Genomic DNA, 14,120 nt, shown 5'->3' on the forward strand with positions numbered 1-14,120 from the left:
AGGGACACGCGCGTTTGTCACGCGCGCTCCTCCAACGGCCATCCTCCGTTGCAATCTTTCCGGGGTTTTCTACTGCTGGGAGGAAAAACGGTTCGCAAAGAGTTTCCAAGACTCAGTAAATGCTTTGGTGAGCGTGCGTGTGTGTGTGTGTGTGTGCACGCTCATTAGTTCCAATTATATTTGATGAAGATATGGCATGCTGTACGCTGCTGCAGCCGTTTGTGATAGAACGCTCGTTTTGCTATTTTCTTCTGCCTTCGCCTTTTTCTGACACAAGCTGAGTGTGTGTACCGTGTGTTAGGTATTGCTATGTGACGGCGCCAACGGACGAGATGCCGGGGGGTAATTCATTTAGGACCTTCCACCACAAATCATCTGCTGATTGAGCGCATTATTAAACTTTATGAGCGTAGTACTACGTACCACCGGCTCTCTGGTGGACCGGCACGTGTGGATTACTCAGCGGAAGACTCGATTGGAGGATCCCGATTGGACGCCATTTCAAGGGGGGCTCTCGGAGCTTCGCGGGATGAGCAGACGTGCCAGCAAATGTTCAACCGATTTTATTGAAAATTATTGGCGTGCGCATGCAAATTTGATGAGAATTTAGATTTGAACGATTAGAAATGTCGTAGGCTTTCGAATTTAATTTAAGAAATAATCATCTTCAATTTAACAGCAAAGTTACAACTTGGCAGCTTGGCACAATGTATTAGCGGAGTTTAGAGGTAACAAGGAATTGGGTGTTGAATTTCCATATAAACGTTAAATCTTAATGATTTCATTTGATTCCTCATTAAATCCTAGAGCAACCTCACAAAACAACTGATTATTGGTACCCATACTGGAACACATTTAAACCCATTCTGTTAAGTTAGGGAAATAATCCGATACTTACTAAAGTCTTAGATCCTGAACATAGTCTGGACATCAGTCTGCAAACCAATCCTGAAATTATCACAGTTCTGACACAGATCCTGAAACCATAAAGGTCTTAGACTTTGCCCTGAACCGGCACCGATCCTGGAACTGATCTCGAAGCTATATCGGTCCTGGAACTAGTCTTGAATCCGTCTCGGTTTTAGAACAAATCCTGAATCCATAACCATATCGGTTCTCAAAATGATACTGTACTCAGCGCTCAGAGGCTGGGAGTTCATCCTGAGTTTATTCCGATATGGGATCTCATCCCTACGTTTTTCCAATTCAAGAATATTGTACCTGTGGACCTATCCCAATCAAGGAATTAACCTGTAATGGCTTAGAAGCTGATACAGTACTTGTTCTGATCCAGTACCTGAGTCTACTACTGATATCATTCCCTGCAGCAATGGTTTGAAAAATTTGGCGTAAAAATGTATCCATCAAAGTAACCCGAAAGTAAAGATGTTTCGTTATTTTTATCACAAAAAGCCGGGAAATTAAATAACCGTGAGAACTTGCCTGCAGGATACGATCAAACCGATATTAACCAGAACCGACTTCAGCAAATAAAAAAGCTCCCTCCATCACGTCCACATCAAAACCACCGTTCCCAGCACGTACACCGACGCGCTTGGCCGCGTATAGCGTCAGAAAGTCTTTAAGTAACTAATTAGCAAACCTCCCCTCCTTTCTGCCCACTTTCTTCACGGTTACATTGCCGGGAAAGCACGTTCTACCTTTTGGTTGTTATTTGCAAACATCACCAAAGTGACAACACCGGCCTGGTTGACGGCGCGCTGTCCTGGGAACATCTGGTTGGAGTGGAGTCTCATCCCGGAAGGCTGTATTGGCTCTGGGAAGCAAATATGGGTACGTACCAGCATCATCTCATTACCGCGTTGCTATGCTAACGGTGGAATGGTATGGGACGGAATGCTGAGGAGGCTATGGGAAGGAAGTTTTGGAATGGAATGGCACTGACCTAGTTGGGACGTGCTGGAGGGAAAAGATCTGGAAGAAAGCTAAGAGCAGGATATTAGCGCTGCAAAAGGTCAGATGTGAAGAACGTGACGGCTGCAATTAGAAGTTACTCTGCTGCCCGGGTGTCTTGTAAGTGAAGCCTTTTGCAGGAAGTGTTCTATATCTCGGAGCAAATACTGCTTCGACAAAGTATATCTGATAACATTCTATCTTCCGATTTGCCTAATGATTACACAACTAATGCTGTACAATTATGATTCGGACAGCTCTGAAGTGTTGAAAGAGCGATAAAATTACGCAAACAGACACAAACACACACACATGTGCACACGCTCTTACCGTTGACATCCTTTGTTCGAAGGTTAAATAGACCCTCATCTTCTTCCGGGCGCTTCTGCATACCGCTCTTCTCGAGTAACTCACAAAAGAACAGGGGCATCGCACGCCAACTCGGTGTCAACCGGACGCTTTTGTTCTTTGGGCTTCCGCTTCACCACTTATCGCTTCCAGAATCACATGCAATAATGCGATGTTACCCTTATGAAAAATGTGATATTTAAATCAGCGCACACGTTATGAGAATGAGCGATTTAACCTGTTCCCAATCAGTTGCAAACCGTTCTCTGCGCTCCTTTTACGGTACAACAGGACAACTGGGTTAAAGGGATGATTGCAGTGCTGTTGTAATATCCGGGAAATGTCAACGCACCAAACGATAATTGTTGCTCTTGACGCAGGGAAACACAGGCACAATGCCAACTACAACAACAATAACAACAAAGTTGCATAACACTTATCTCCGTAGCAACGATCAGCCAACGGTTGACTGCGATTGGAATGCGTTCTAAATGCGAGATGTCAAAGCATAGGGGGCAATCACAGTTGGCAATGGGTTCCCGGGGGCTGAAGCATCACATTTGGCCCTAAATGGGACGTGAGTGTTTGGGCGGGCAAATTTAGTTCGATAACATCACAAACGGACGGACGGTAGGCGTGAGTTTAATTGAGTTAAATTATTGCAATTAAATGTATTGATTGAATTAAAAAGGTTTGTTTAAATATCAGCTTTTAAAGTTATACTCTTTGAAACACTCTTAAATTCATTATTCCAGTTTTTTTTTGGGTGTATAAAATGTAAATTTAGCTTTCTGCCTCTTCTCCCCAAATAGAGAGCCATTAGCTCAAGTGGAACAAAAAAAAACCATACACTAATGCAATGCTATCATCCCTTTCAGCGGGGCGTTTCGAGCTTACCGTGCCCATTACTCCGGACAACGAGAGTCTCCGCACCGTAGATTGACAATTTAGATAGCACTTCAACTTCAAACACACCAACAAGTTCGAGCAAAAGAGAGCTAAAAAACCCCGAAATAAAAATGTCCTACGTGCGTCACCGAAATCATCGCACAAGCGCGAGCTAAAAGTGGCCGCAGCTCGACAAGACAAGATTCGGTGGCGGCGCGGAAAATGCCACCGAATAAAGCGGGAAAATTGATTGGATTTATTGCACCAAAAGGTTCGTGCCACACTTCCACACGCGGGATCGTCTGGATGGGGTGGATGGATGAAGTTAGCAGAAGGTTTTTCAGCGACCCTTTGTGACTTTTTCCGAGGCGTGAGGCTCAAAAATTACTGGGATCACGTTAATAAAGGACGCGCTCTCACACTCGCACACAAACCACTCGGGTGGAATTAAGAGGGGATTGACTCTTGGGAGCGAAAGATGGGTACCGCCGGAAGCGCCGGGGATGATGCACACGCTGTACATGTAAATATTGTTATTAAATTTCGATACGATCAATGAAGGCGTAAATAAGCGTTTCGTGAACCGGGCAAAAAGGGGTTTTTTTTGTTGTTGCCTTCATTGCCAGGCAGGCCATATTGTATTGTATTGCACACATCACGACTGTGAGAGTGGTTAATGCTTTCGCGCTTTGATGACGATGATGTTGATAACGCACGAGCCACAGTGATTCAGAACTGGAAGGGAAGGAATGGCTCGTGTGTGAGGTGCTTGCGTAGCTTACTCCTGGTCACGGCACCAACAATGTTTCAATCAATGTGTCGTAACGGCAAGAAACGAATAATGTTTTAACGTTGTCGCTGATGGCTCCATTTTTGCCCGGGGCAGTGCAAGATATTCCTGGAGGTGCACTAACATTTCCGAGAAAAATATTGATATCTTTTGAATATAATGCTAAAATTTTATTTCCAAATCTTTAGTGATTTAGTGAGGAAATTACACAATTGTGTGTAATTGATGTAGACCCTAGACATTCCATAGGCATAAAGTTCTCCAAAGTAAAGCAAGGCCTATTCTATTAATAAAGTTCCAAGTTGCCCCAATGCATGGATATCTGAACTTATTTCAAAAGCAAACAAAAAGTCAGTTATAAAGACATTTTTGTGGTACTTATTCTTGAGTTGACCAATGAAAAATAAAGCAATATCACAACACCAAGATACTTAAAATTATCTAAGAAATGAGGATACACTTAGAAGTATTGCAGCCACTGTATTCTATCCTTTCTTTTATTGCTGGCTAAATTATGTTGAAACTGTGAAAAGAATTTGCACATCTCATGGCAACGCACCTTCAATCCATTCATCAACTCATCTGTCTGGTTCTGAGTACATAAGCATTGCAGTCTCTTTTCGGCACAGTTCCAGAAGGAGTCAGAACGGCAGTCACCTAAGTAACCGACAGGATTGCCTTCCACTACTCCCTGCCCCATCCATCAATCCCATGGACGGGTTATGTTCTTTACGCGGCATTATCCGCCATTTATTGCTTTGGCTTTCCCGCGGTGCTTTACAATATCGTAGCCAGGATCATCGTGTGTTGGTGCCTTGGTGTGGCTGCCAACACCGTCACCTTACCGTCTACCTTACCTTACCTGGGGGACACACCTGCTGTGTTGTCACCTTCACCATAGGTTGATAGGGATGTAAAATCAATTCTTCAACCGTGCCAAAAGTCGATAAATGTCAACATTTGGTGGGTAGAGTCGTTCCTTTGGTGGAAATCGGATTACACGCCGTTCTCAAAACGGGGGACGATGGTAAAGGCACAACAATGAGCTGTTTATGAAGGATAGCTGATAGTCTTGTGCAAGTTGAAGGGTTGTGATTTTAATTATATCTTGTGGACATCTGGACAATTTGAAGTGTTCCCTGGGAGCAAAAAAGCAACTATCAACATGTAAAATGAATTATTTAATCATTTGTAATTAATTCTTTCGTGTTTCAAATTCTTGTAATTAATTCGATTGCTTGGTGTGTGTGTGCGCGTGTGTATTGATTGCTGATTTGTTGTTTTCCCGGTGTTTGATTGTGTTGCAATGAATTCGATTCGAATCGGGGAACGTCGTTTATGTACATCTCAATGTCCCCCTTCAATGGGCACAGATTCCACGGCACTTGGCCCTTAGCTGTAGCTGGAGGGCTGTGTGTTGAAATAATCTCATTTATACCGCAACATCTTGCTACACTGTCCCCTCCATTATCAGTTGATTTCGTCGGCTAAACTCTCCATTAAATTTGCACTAACAAGCTCCTGATTGATTCCCTTCCGCATCCTTCCCATCCGTGCGTCTCTCTCGTGAGGGACAAAAGCATTTCCTCCGACCCCGAAATTTTGGTCCTTCCGGTGAGGTGGGATCAATATTTTCTCCTTCTGCTCTCTCTCTCTTCGTCCCCTTTGCAGTAGAAATTGGAGGATGACTTTCAGGGGATAGCAGGGCCGGCAAGCGGCCACAAAATGCTTCAAACCGGCAACAAAGAGCACCAGCACACCGGCGAAAGTCGAGTCGCTATTGAGCTGAACGTTTCCTTCCTGCCCACTTTATACTTCCTTTAGCGTCTTTACTTTCGTTGTTGTTGTTGTAGTTGTCTTTGTAGTAGGCTTCCCTTATCTACTTTTGCGCTTTTTTGTTGTTGTTCTTACACAAAGGAAAAAAAGATGGCGAAACTACACTTGAGCGCAAGATTAAGGAGGACTGCTGCTCGTTCTTGGAGGGCTGTTATTGAATTTGAAAAGCCATTTCGATTCGATCGAGCTTGTAAATGTGTGTCTCTTCCTCTCTCTCGTTCTCATGTGAAGACGGTTTTTGTCTTTTCGGAAATGTATCTTTTTGTGTGTCTGTTTCCCTATGTGTGTGTGTGCACCTTTTTTCAATATGAAACTGCCGCAAAAATACCAAGCAAAGGTGTCGCGTTACTATGGGAGGACATCTAAGGAGGCGATGCGACGCTACATTCAAATTAAGCGTTAAATCATTAAAATGTGAATGGTTTAAACATTTCCTTTTTTGTTAGTAACAACGGAATTCAAAAGCATCAAAATATAATATTTATAAATTGAAAAATTATAAATCTTGTAAAAACCAGTCTGTCTTCAGTACTTAATCTACCGTAATGTTTAATTTTTAAGGCGTTTTGCTGAGAAAAGGCAAATAACTAAAATTTTGTTAACCTATTGTTTGAAGAACTAACATAATTTTTTGTTATTTTTACGATCTATTTGGCTGATTTTTTTAAACTGAAATAATAATTAGGTATTATTTTTCGTTGGGTTTTTTAGCTCTTTGCTCTTAATATTTAGATCAAAATCTTCTAATTCATTGCTGCTCAACTGACTAAAATGTGTCTGGGACGTTTTCAGTTGCAAAAATAAGTAGACAAATATAATTCTCTAGTTGTATTGAGTCCAAGATAGAAATGAATGAGAAAAACATATTCAAATAAATATGATTGTGTGCATTTCGTTCCATTATGGCCAGGACCGTGGGTATGTGTTAAAGAGCGGACAATACGGTCCATTAGACCGCTTTTAATATTCTAAACGTGTTGCATATTGCCATCCGCCCATACTTCTACCACATCCCACCAAAAGAGAGCCGTTTTTTCGGAACCTTTTTGCAAACTAAAATATGCATTTGGGTTCAACTTTTGGACGCAAACGACAAACATTCATCACCGAAAAGCGTGAGAAAAAACGTACAAACCAAAAAAAAAAAGAATCAACTCCGACCAAAAAACATACGTTTGGAAGTGGAGAAGAAAATAAAACCCCAGGAGACCACCGCCACCCGGCCAATTGACGGCGCCTTAAGGGTGAAAAGAATGAAATTAAACAAACAGGCAAAATCAGCACACATCTAAACACCAGCACACTCACACACACACCCTCCTTTTGCACCAAAGTGAAGTGGAAGAAATAAAAAAGTATGTAAAAAAGGACGCGCCACCAAATCAGCGCACCATAATCCGCATAATTAACCGACAATGGGACGCAGCGCAACGCGACACGCACGCAACGGTGCGCACACAGCCAGCGTGTCTCCGGTTACGCCAGTCAGCGGAACCGCCTGCTCCGCAGTGTAGTGGAAAAAATGGCAACATCTTTAAAAAAATGCTCTGGGAGTCCTGTGCTGCCCGTTTGGCCAGGACGAAACTTGATCCAACCAAAAAGGCAAGAGGCATGTGCCCGCGCAAGACGCAAAGCATAAATCCGCTTTGGGCCTGGCACTTGGTAAAACTGGGTACTGCCACTTCCCAGCATCACAGCATGGTGCGGCCACCGCCCTCCTTCCGAGCCCTTTCAGTTCGATCCGACCACCGATAAACGTCATGTAAACAGACTAATTGATTGAAATTAGGTTCACGTGGCAGGGGCGCGTCCGGTTGCTGGCTGTGGGAGCACACCCCCCCCCGCGCTTCCACTTCCGTTTTCACTTTGTTTATAAAAGAGGAAACTCATGTGTGTGTGTCTGTATTGATTCACTTCCGCCTGCACGGCTTGATTTCGACACCGATTTTTTGTATTTTTTGTGTTATCTGCGCACGGGGAGTGAGAAGCATCTCGAGAAGCTGACACAGGCACGTGGCGCTACTTAAGCGACTTTGTGGATGTGTGTGAGTACAGGGAAATTGCTGCAATCGCGGCTTCCAGGCAGGTTCATTATTTTGGATGGACGGCCAAACGATTAAAGCGGAGCGTAATAAAGCGTAATAACAACCTGTCACACCGTGTCAGACAAATGGTGCGTCAGGGCCAAACAAAACCACGATAATCACTAGAGGAGAGTGATGAAGGGGAAAGAGTTCACCAGTTTGCTATTGCTGGCTCGTGCGGGCGATTAGGATGAGACATTTGATGGAGGTGGATGAGAGAAAAGTCGCATTTAAATTGTATGAGTTAAATTATGTAGCCTTTTCTTCTTCAAACAGATTTCCACAGATGCATTTGAAAGTATTTCTACTTGTTCTACTTGGCTTCTTACGTCCTAGGCGAACATGCCGGCCGGTACAGGCGTTCGACACTTATTCAGTACCACGCATCCGGATAGTCAGTCCTTCCTGCGGGAGGACGGTTCATTCTAGACTTGAACCCATGATGGGCATGTTGTTGTTGTTCTTTGCGAAAATTGAAGCTTTTTTGTGACAGTTTGGTAAATATATTAAATTTTGTCTATCTTTTAATACTACATTTTCCTATCTATTTGGTAATTTACGGCTTTTATCGCGAAACCAGGTTGGCTGTGAAATTTAAATTAAAGACGTGCTGGTCAGCCGGACCATGTTCCATCCGGCTAAAACAGACAATAATCCAAAGGACACAGCCGGGGGATAACAATTACATTTTCACTGTTTTCCTTATACTTTTTTAAGGATGTCCTAGGAGCAGTTCTTTATATAGCGAAACTAACGGGGTTCGTCGCTTGTTGAGCAATCCCCTTTTGAGACTCTGTTTTGCACCTTTCGGACAAATTTCGTTGATTTTAAGTGATGGGAAATTACTTGCTAATATATTTGAAGTGTATCAAACAATGGCCATCGGGAACACACTTGTCCGGCGCTAAAACTGCTTTGCGGTCTTGGCCTGCCTCAGGAGTGCCCGAAACCGCTCACGGTCTTGTGCCTTCGTCTGCCAGTTCGTTATCCCGGCCTTAATGGCGGACGCCTCCACGCCATCTTGCCACCTCAGTTTGGGCCTACCACGCCTTCGCTGTCCTTGTGGACGGCCTAAAAATACTTTACTGGGGCTGGGTCGTCCGTTTCCATGCGTACAACATGGCCAGTCCACCGGAGCCTGGCGAGCTTGAAACGCTGTAGGACAGTGAGGTAGCCGTACATTTCATATAGCTCGTCATTATAACGGCTCCTCGATTGTCCTTCCACACATACGGGGCCAAGTATCCTTCTGAGCATCTTCCTCTCGAATGCGGATAAGAGGGTTTCGTCAGATTTGGACAGTGTCCATGTCTCAGAAGCGTATGTGAGTACTGGTACTATATAGGTGCTATATAGTCCCAGCTTCGCCCCGTCGCGACAGGTTCTTTGACCTGTACTGACTTTTCAGGCTATAAAATGACCGGTCTCGTGGTACAGTCGTCAACTCGTACGACTTAACAACATGCCCGTCATGGGTTCTCAAGTCCCAAATGGACCGTGCCGCCATACGGGGTTAGGATTGACTATCATCATCCTGCTTATGAGGAGAGTAATCCATAAGTCACTGAAAGCTAACCCCACAAGTGGTACAAGCAGCAGGCCTTGATAGACAAAGGTTGTTGCAAAAGAAGAAGAAGAAGAAGAAGAAGAAGAAGAAGAAGAAGAAGAAGAAGAAGAAGAAGAAGAACTGGTTGGCAGCCCCCTAGCCCAGCATCCTTTTGCGCAAATCAGCTTTCTACCATTCTATTGTCGTTGGTGACCTTTGACCCAAGCTAGGTGAATTCTGGGACGACTTCAAAAGTGCGTTCGCCTATCATCTGTATGTCACGCCAACATAGGTTTGGATTATTTATTGGTAGGGCCGCTGATGTAGCCATCGGGAACGCTGCATACTTTCAGAAGGCAGAGCTCTCCCTGCAAAAACACACATTTTGTTACAAAAGTTACCATGTTTGGAGATTACAAGCAATGTTACATCCACCGTAGCGGAATTATTAGTAGTGGAAAAGAAAGCCTTCTTCATTCCACCTAAGGAAAATAAATAATTGACTACACCTATACTAAATGCGCACGAACTTATGTATAGTCCCTACAAATTGGTTTCAATCTTTAAACCAGACATTGTACATTGTGTAACAAAATGATGAACTTTTATCTTGTTACAACTCGAACCAAATCCGTTGTTTAAACCTCTCCTAGTCTCATTCATGCTAAAAAATTGACCAAAAACTGAAACAACCGAAAATAAAAACCAAAAAAGGGGAAGAGATCTACATCCTTGTGAAGCCGTGCAAGGTGTGATGCAATTTAATTACAGCCCTCAACGGATGTAACGGTACACTCGAAAGTCGGCTCAAAAGTACCGAAATCTGAGATTATAGATAACCAACCAGCATTGCAAAGGGGTACTGCATAATTAGGTTTAATAACGAAAATTGCTCGGCACTCTCCCTCTGCCGGTATGGTACAACAACCGTACATGGCAGGATTGACTCGTGCCTGTGCTTAAGTTAAACGAACGATTTAAAGATAGTGTCCCATAAACGCATCAGAGCACGGGGCGTGAGAAGTACAGTAGGGAGAAAAGGTAACTTAATTTCGGACGCTTTGCCCACGCCAAGGATGATGGTGGCCTGATGGTGAATTAAATTTTCGGTTCTCTTTATTTATAACTCTTGCAAAAAACTTTTCTTGTTTTACAGCACGCGCGCGCACACACACACATACACACTACTGAGCGCAAATTCACTTCGCCCAGTACGCGTCCGCGGGAAAAAGGGGGAAGGGGCGGGAAATTTTACAATAGAAAAAGAACGAACAAAAAGCGAAATGCAAACGCGTTTAACATTTTCACAAACGCTTACACCACACACGGGATGGTGGTATGCGGCCGTTTACTTTATCCCTTCACTCTTTTTTTGTTGCATTTCAAATTGCATTTTAACACTCTTAAGCTCACTCATTTACACAATGCACGCGCGCACAATCCGTTTTGTTTCATTTTACAATATAATCAATCATCCTTTTTTGTCCAAATTTTACTACTATTTCACACAAACATGGAGAGCTTAAAACGAGCTCTCCATCGGTTTTTACTACGCTCATAACACATCCTTATCATGCTGCACTTTGCATACGCCTCCTATCCGAATCATTCTCATCACGCTCTATTCTCATTTCACTATATCGCGGTTATCGTTTCACGCCTCATCCAAATGCTGCCCTCGAATTTAAGCAGCGGTAAAGTGGCTCCTCACCACCATCTTTCTAACTTGTTGCGAAATCATAAAGCTTATTGAAAAAGTGAGTTTAGTTTGTTAGAAAGCAACGTAATGCCGTTAAACACACACACACCCAGAGACATTTGTATTGTATACAGACAGTTGCTGATGCGGCTTAGTGATGTAGTGTGATGGTTACGCTGCTAAGTGGCGGCAAATTACAGTTGCAGATATAAACGTGCATATTATATTAATATCGTACGCGGAGTTTTGCTCTCGATTAATGTATCTAAACATGCATAACTATCATTTCCTTTCCGATTCCTGTGTGGTTCAGTAACCTTTTACTGGTCTCGTCGTTTTAATATCAGTTCATTGCATCCTTTTACTTCCAGTTTTTTTGTTTGTTTGTTTCAGTCACTGTATTCAATCCTCTTGTTCCATCTGAAGTAAGATCGAAGGTAAGTGTGGCGTTCGTATGTTTTAGTCTCGACGAGCCTTACATTGTACTAGCAATCACCCAAGCCTCCCAAGCCGTTCGTCGTTTAGTATATCTCATCGGTAAACTGTAATGTGTATGTAATTATCTCCAATAGTAAAAAAACGGCCACAAACAGACCTGCTTGCGTTCATTTGCGCCTCGCGTAACCTCAAGCAAACCTGATCTCATTTCCAATTAGCACTGTGTTTAGCCGATGCAGCTAGCTTCAGTTCTTTTTACTACAAGATATAGATATTTACATAAAAGTGATGTTGTTTTGTAAAACAGATTTCAAATATACGCGAAATCAATACGCCAGAACAAACACGACCAGTACGCATAGTGGTGGTGGCGGCGTTAAGCGATCAATGCAGAAGTTGCAGATTAAAAAGCAATTAATGTAAGCATTTTACGTTCATCTCGTGTGCAAAAATCTCTTAGCATATTCATTACAACTAGCACTGCACAGCTCCATCAACTATCGCTACCGCTAACAATTCGTCGCGGTTTGTATGTTACTATCGATTAATGTGTTTTTACCGCAAAAATCGGGGCTTTTTTTTAAATACAAAAATGGTAGAGAGTGTGGGTAATTTTTTTTTTTCGTAGGGCACAAAATACAAAACGACTGGAAGAATGGAAACGTTCTCTTTCGCTTTCGCTGTTTTCGAACAACTCACAATACACTTGGCTTGAATTTGAGAAATCGTTCATGAGGAAGTTGTTTATGCTTTAAAAGGTAGTATTTTAAGGAAACGGGTTTTTTACGCAACTTGATCAACTTCATTTTAATGTGATTGGGTATTTCTTGCTGCTCCTGTCTGCTGCCATTATTGTCTCGCGTACATACGGTTACGGTGCATTCATTTCTTTGCTTTCTTGCTTCTCGTTGCGTGTGAAATCTTTATTATATATACTCTCTCTCTCTCTTTCTTTTTCTCTCTTTTTTTTCTTTCTCTTTCTCTCTCTTTCTCTCTCTCTCTCTCTTTCTTTCTATACAATTATTATCCTTTCATAGCACGTTTACCTACAGCATGCAACGGGCCCTGCGACCGTTTTCACTTACGCTTTATGAAACTATATAACACAGCATTTAATGGTCGTAACGAAAATCGATTACTTTTAACAAATTATTTTCCGGACGACAGCAACCAAACCAAAAATTTAAAAGCACAAACAATTTTTTTAACGAACAAACCGACCATAAACCTTAAGCGAAAACAACGAAAAAAGATTACAACATTCCTTAAGCGGTGATCAAAACTATACATTAATACACACAAGAGAGTGTACCTTGCGTAGTAGAACGTAAATTAAACGCTTGCTGAATACTTATGCGAACGAAACGTTACCTTATCGCATACACCTTTTGCGGCCTGTACAAATGAGCCTTTTTAAGCAAATCTTCGAAAAGATTAAATTAAAAATGTACATATAAAAAAAAACAATCTTGTGATGTATAGCCTTATCTTACATTTTCACACACGTGTTTGCTTCTTCAGAACGAAGAAAAATGTTAACAGAAACCTTTTTTTTAATAATTAATCTTACTCAATGCTCCTTCATACTGCCACCAATCAGTAACGTTACGATTAGTAACATAAAATCTATATACAACTTATGTATGTGTATGTGCTTTCCTTTAAACATTCGTTTCCTTACAATCCGATGCCGGGATGTTCACAATTAGTGGCCTTTCCATTTTCCTTTTCAATAGTAGCATTGTCCCTCTCTTACTTTCTCTCTATCCTTTATCTACTCGTTTTATACCATTTGCGATTAACTACTGCTGCCTTCTGCCTGCCGGTTCGTTTCAATATTTATCTCATCTTAGTCGAATTACAGTGAACAGTGTAAGGAGTAAGGAGCGAAAAAGTTTTCAATAGCTAACATTTGGCCACTTTCTTTTGTAAGTCATATCGAAGGGTGCGCCGGGGGGAAAAAAGGGGAACCCGCCCGAATAGCACCGAAAAAAAACCTGTACGCAAACGGTATCGTTTGCCCCGCGACTAAAGCAACCGCAATGCATCGGTTGCATCGAACACGTTTGATTCTTGTTGCTCCTACTTACACTAGGACGTTAAACCCACCCAGGCAGCCCGGTCTGTTAGTGGTTGACGTTCGAAACGTCACGCCAGCTGCTCTACTGGAACTGAATACTCATTCACCTGAGTTTCCATTTTGCGACAGAGTACTATTATAGGGTTATGTAGAAAGGTTTCGTTAAAGGTATTGCAATAAATAGATAGAAGCTTTTCCCTCTCCCTCCCAGTGTGACGCTTTTCCACGGCCACGGTTGGTCACAGCGCAGTGTGTCTCAGCAGTGGGGCGCGTTACGATTGATTTTGCTGCGATCTCGACTCAAACATTGCGGCAACGTCCTTAATGGAGATGGGAGGCGAGCAGCGGTCACGTCTAAAAGTATGCGACAGAAAAACGGGAAATCATTAGCAAAGGCATTGTAATTGTTGTTTTTTAGATGAATTAATGCTTCCAAGAAATGAAAATGTTACTGTAACACACATATTAAAGTGCTTGATATAAGGTGGTTTTGAGTT

General features: G+C 42.5%; 1 protein-coding gene across 1 annotated transcript in view; it reads right to left on the bottom strand.

Annotated features, from left to right (window-relative positions):
- Nucleotides 1-10,504: 10,504 nt before the first annotated feature.
- The window catches only part of LOC1280266 (GTPase-activating protein CdGAPr), a 78,839-nt gene continuing 75,223 nt past the window's right edge, over nt 10,505-14,120 (bottom strand). The window contains exon 9 of the mRNA XM_061653440.1: nt 10,505-13,977. Coding sequence (XP_061509424.1) covers nt 13,896-13,977 — 82 coding nt within the window. The 3' untranslated portion in view covers nt 10,505-13,895. The remainder of the gene's footprint in view (nt 13,978-14,120) is intronic.

Source organism: Anopheles gambiae, chromosome 3 (genome assembly GCF_943734735.2).
Source record: "Anopheles gambiae chromosome 3, idAnoGambNW_F1_1, whole genome shotgun sequence".
NCBI lineage: Eukaryota > Metazoa > Arthropoda > Insecta > Diptera > Culicidae > Anopheles > Anopheles gambiae.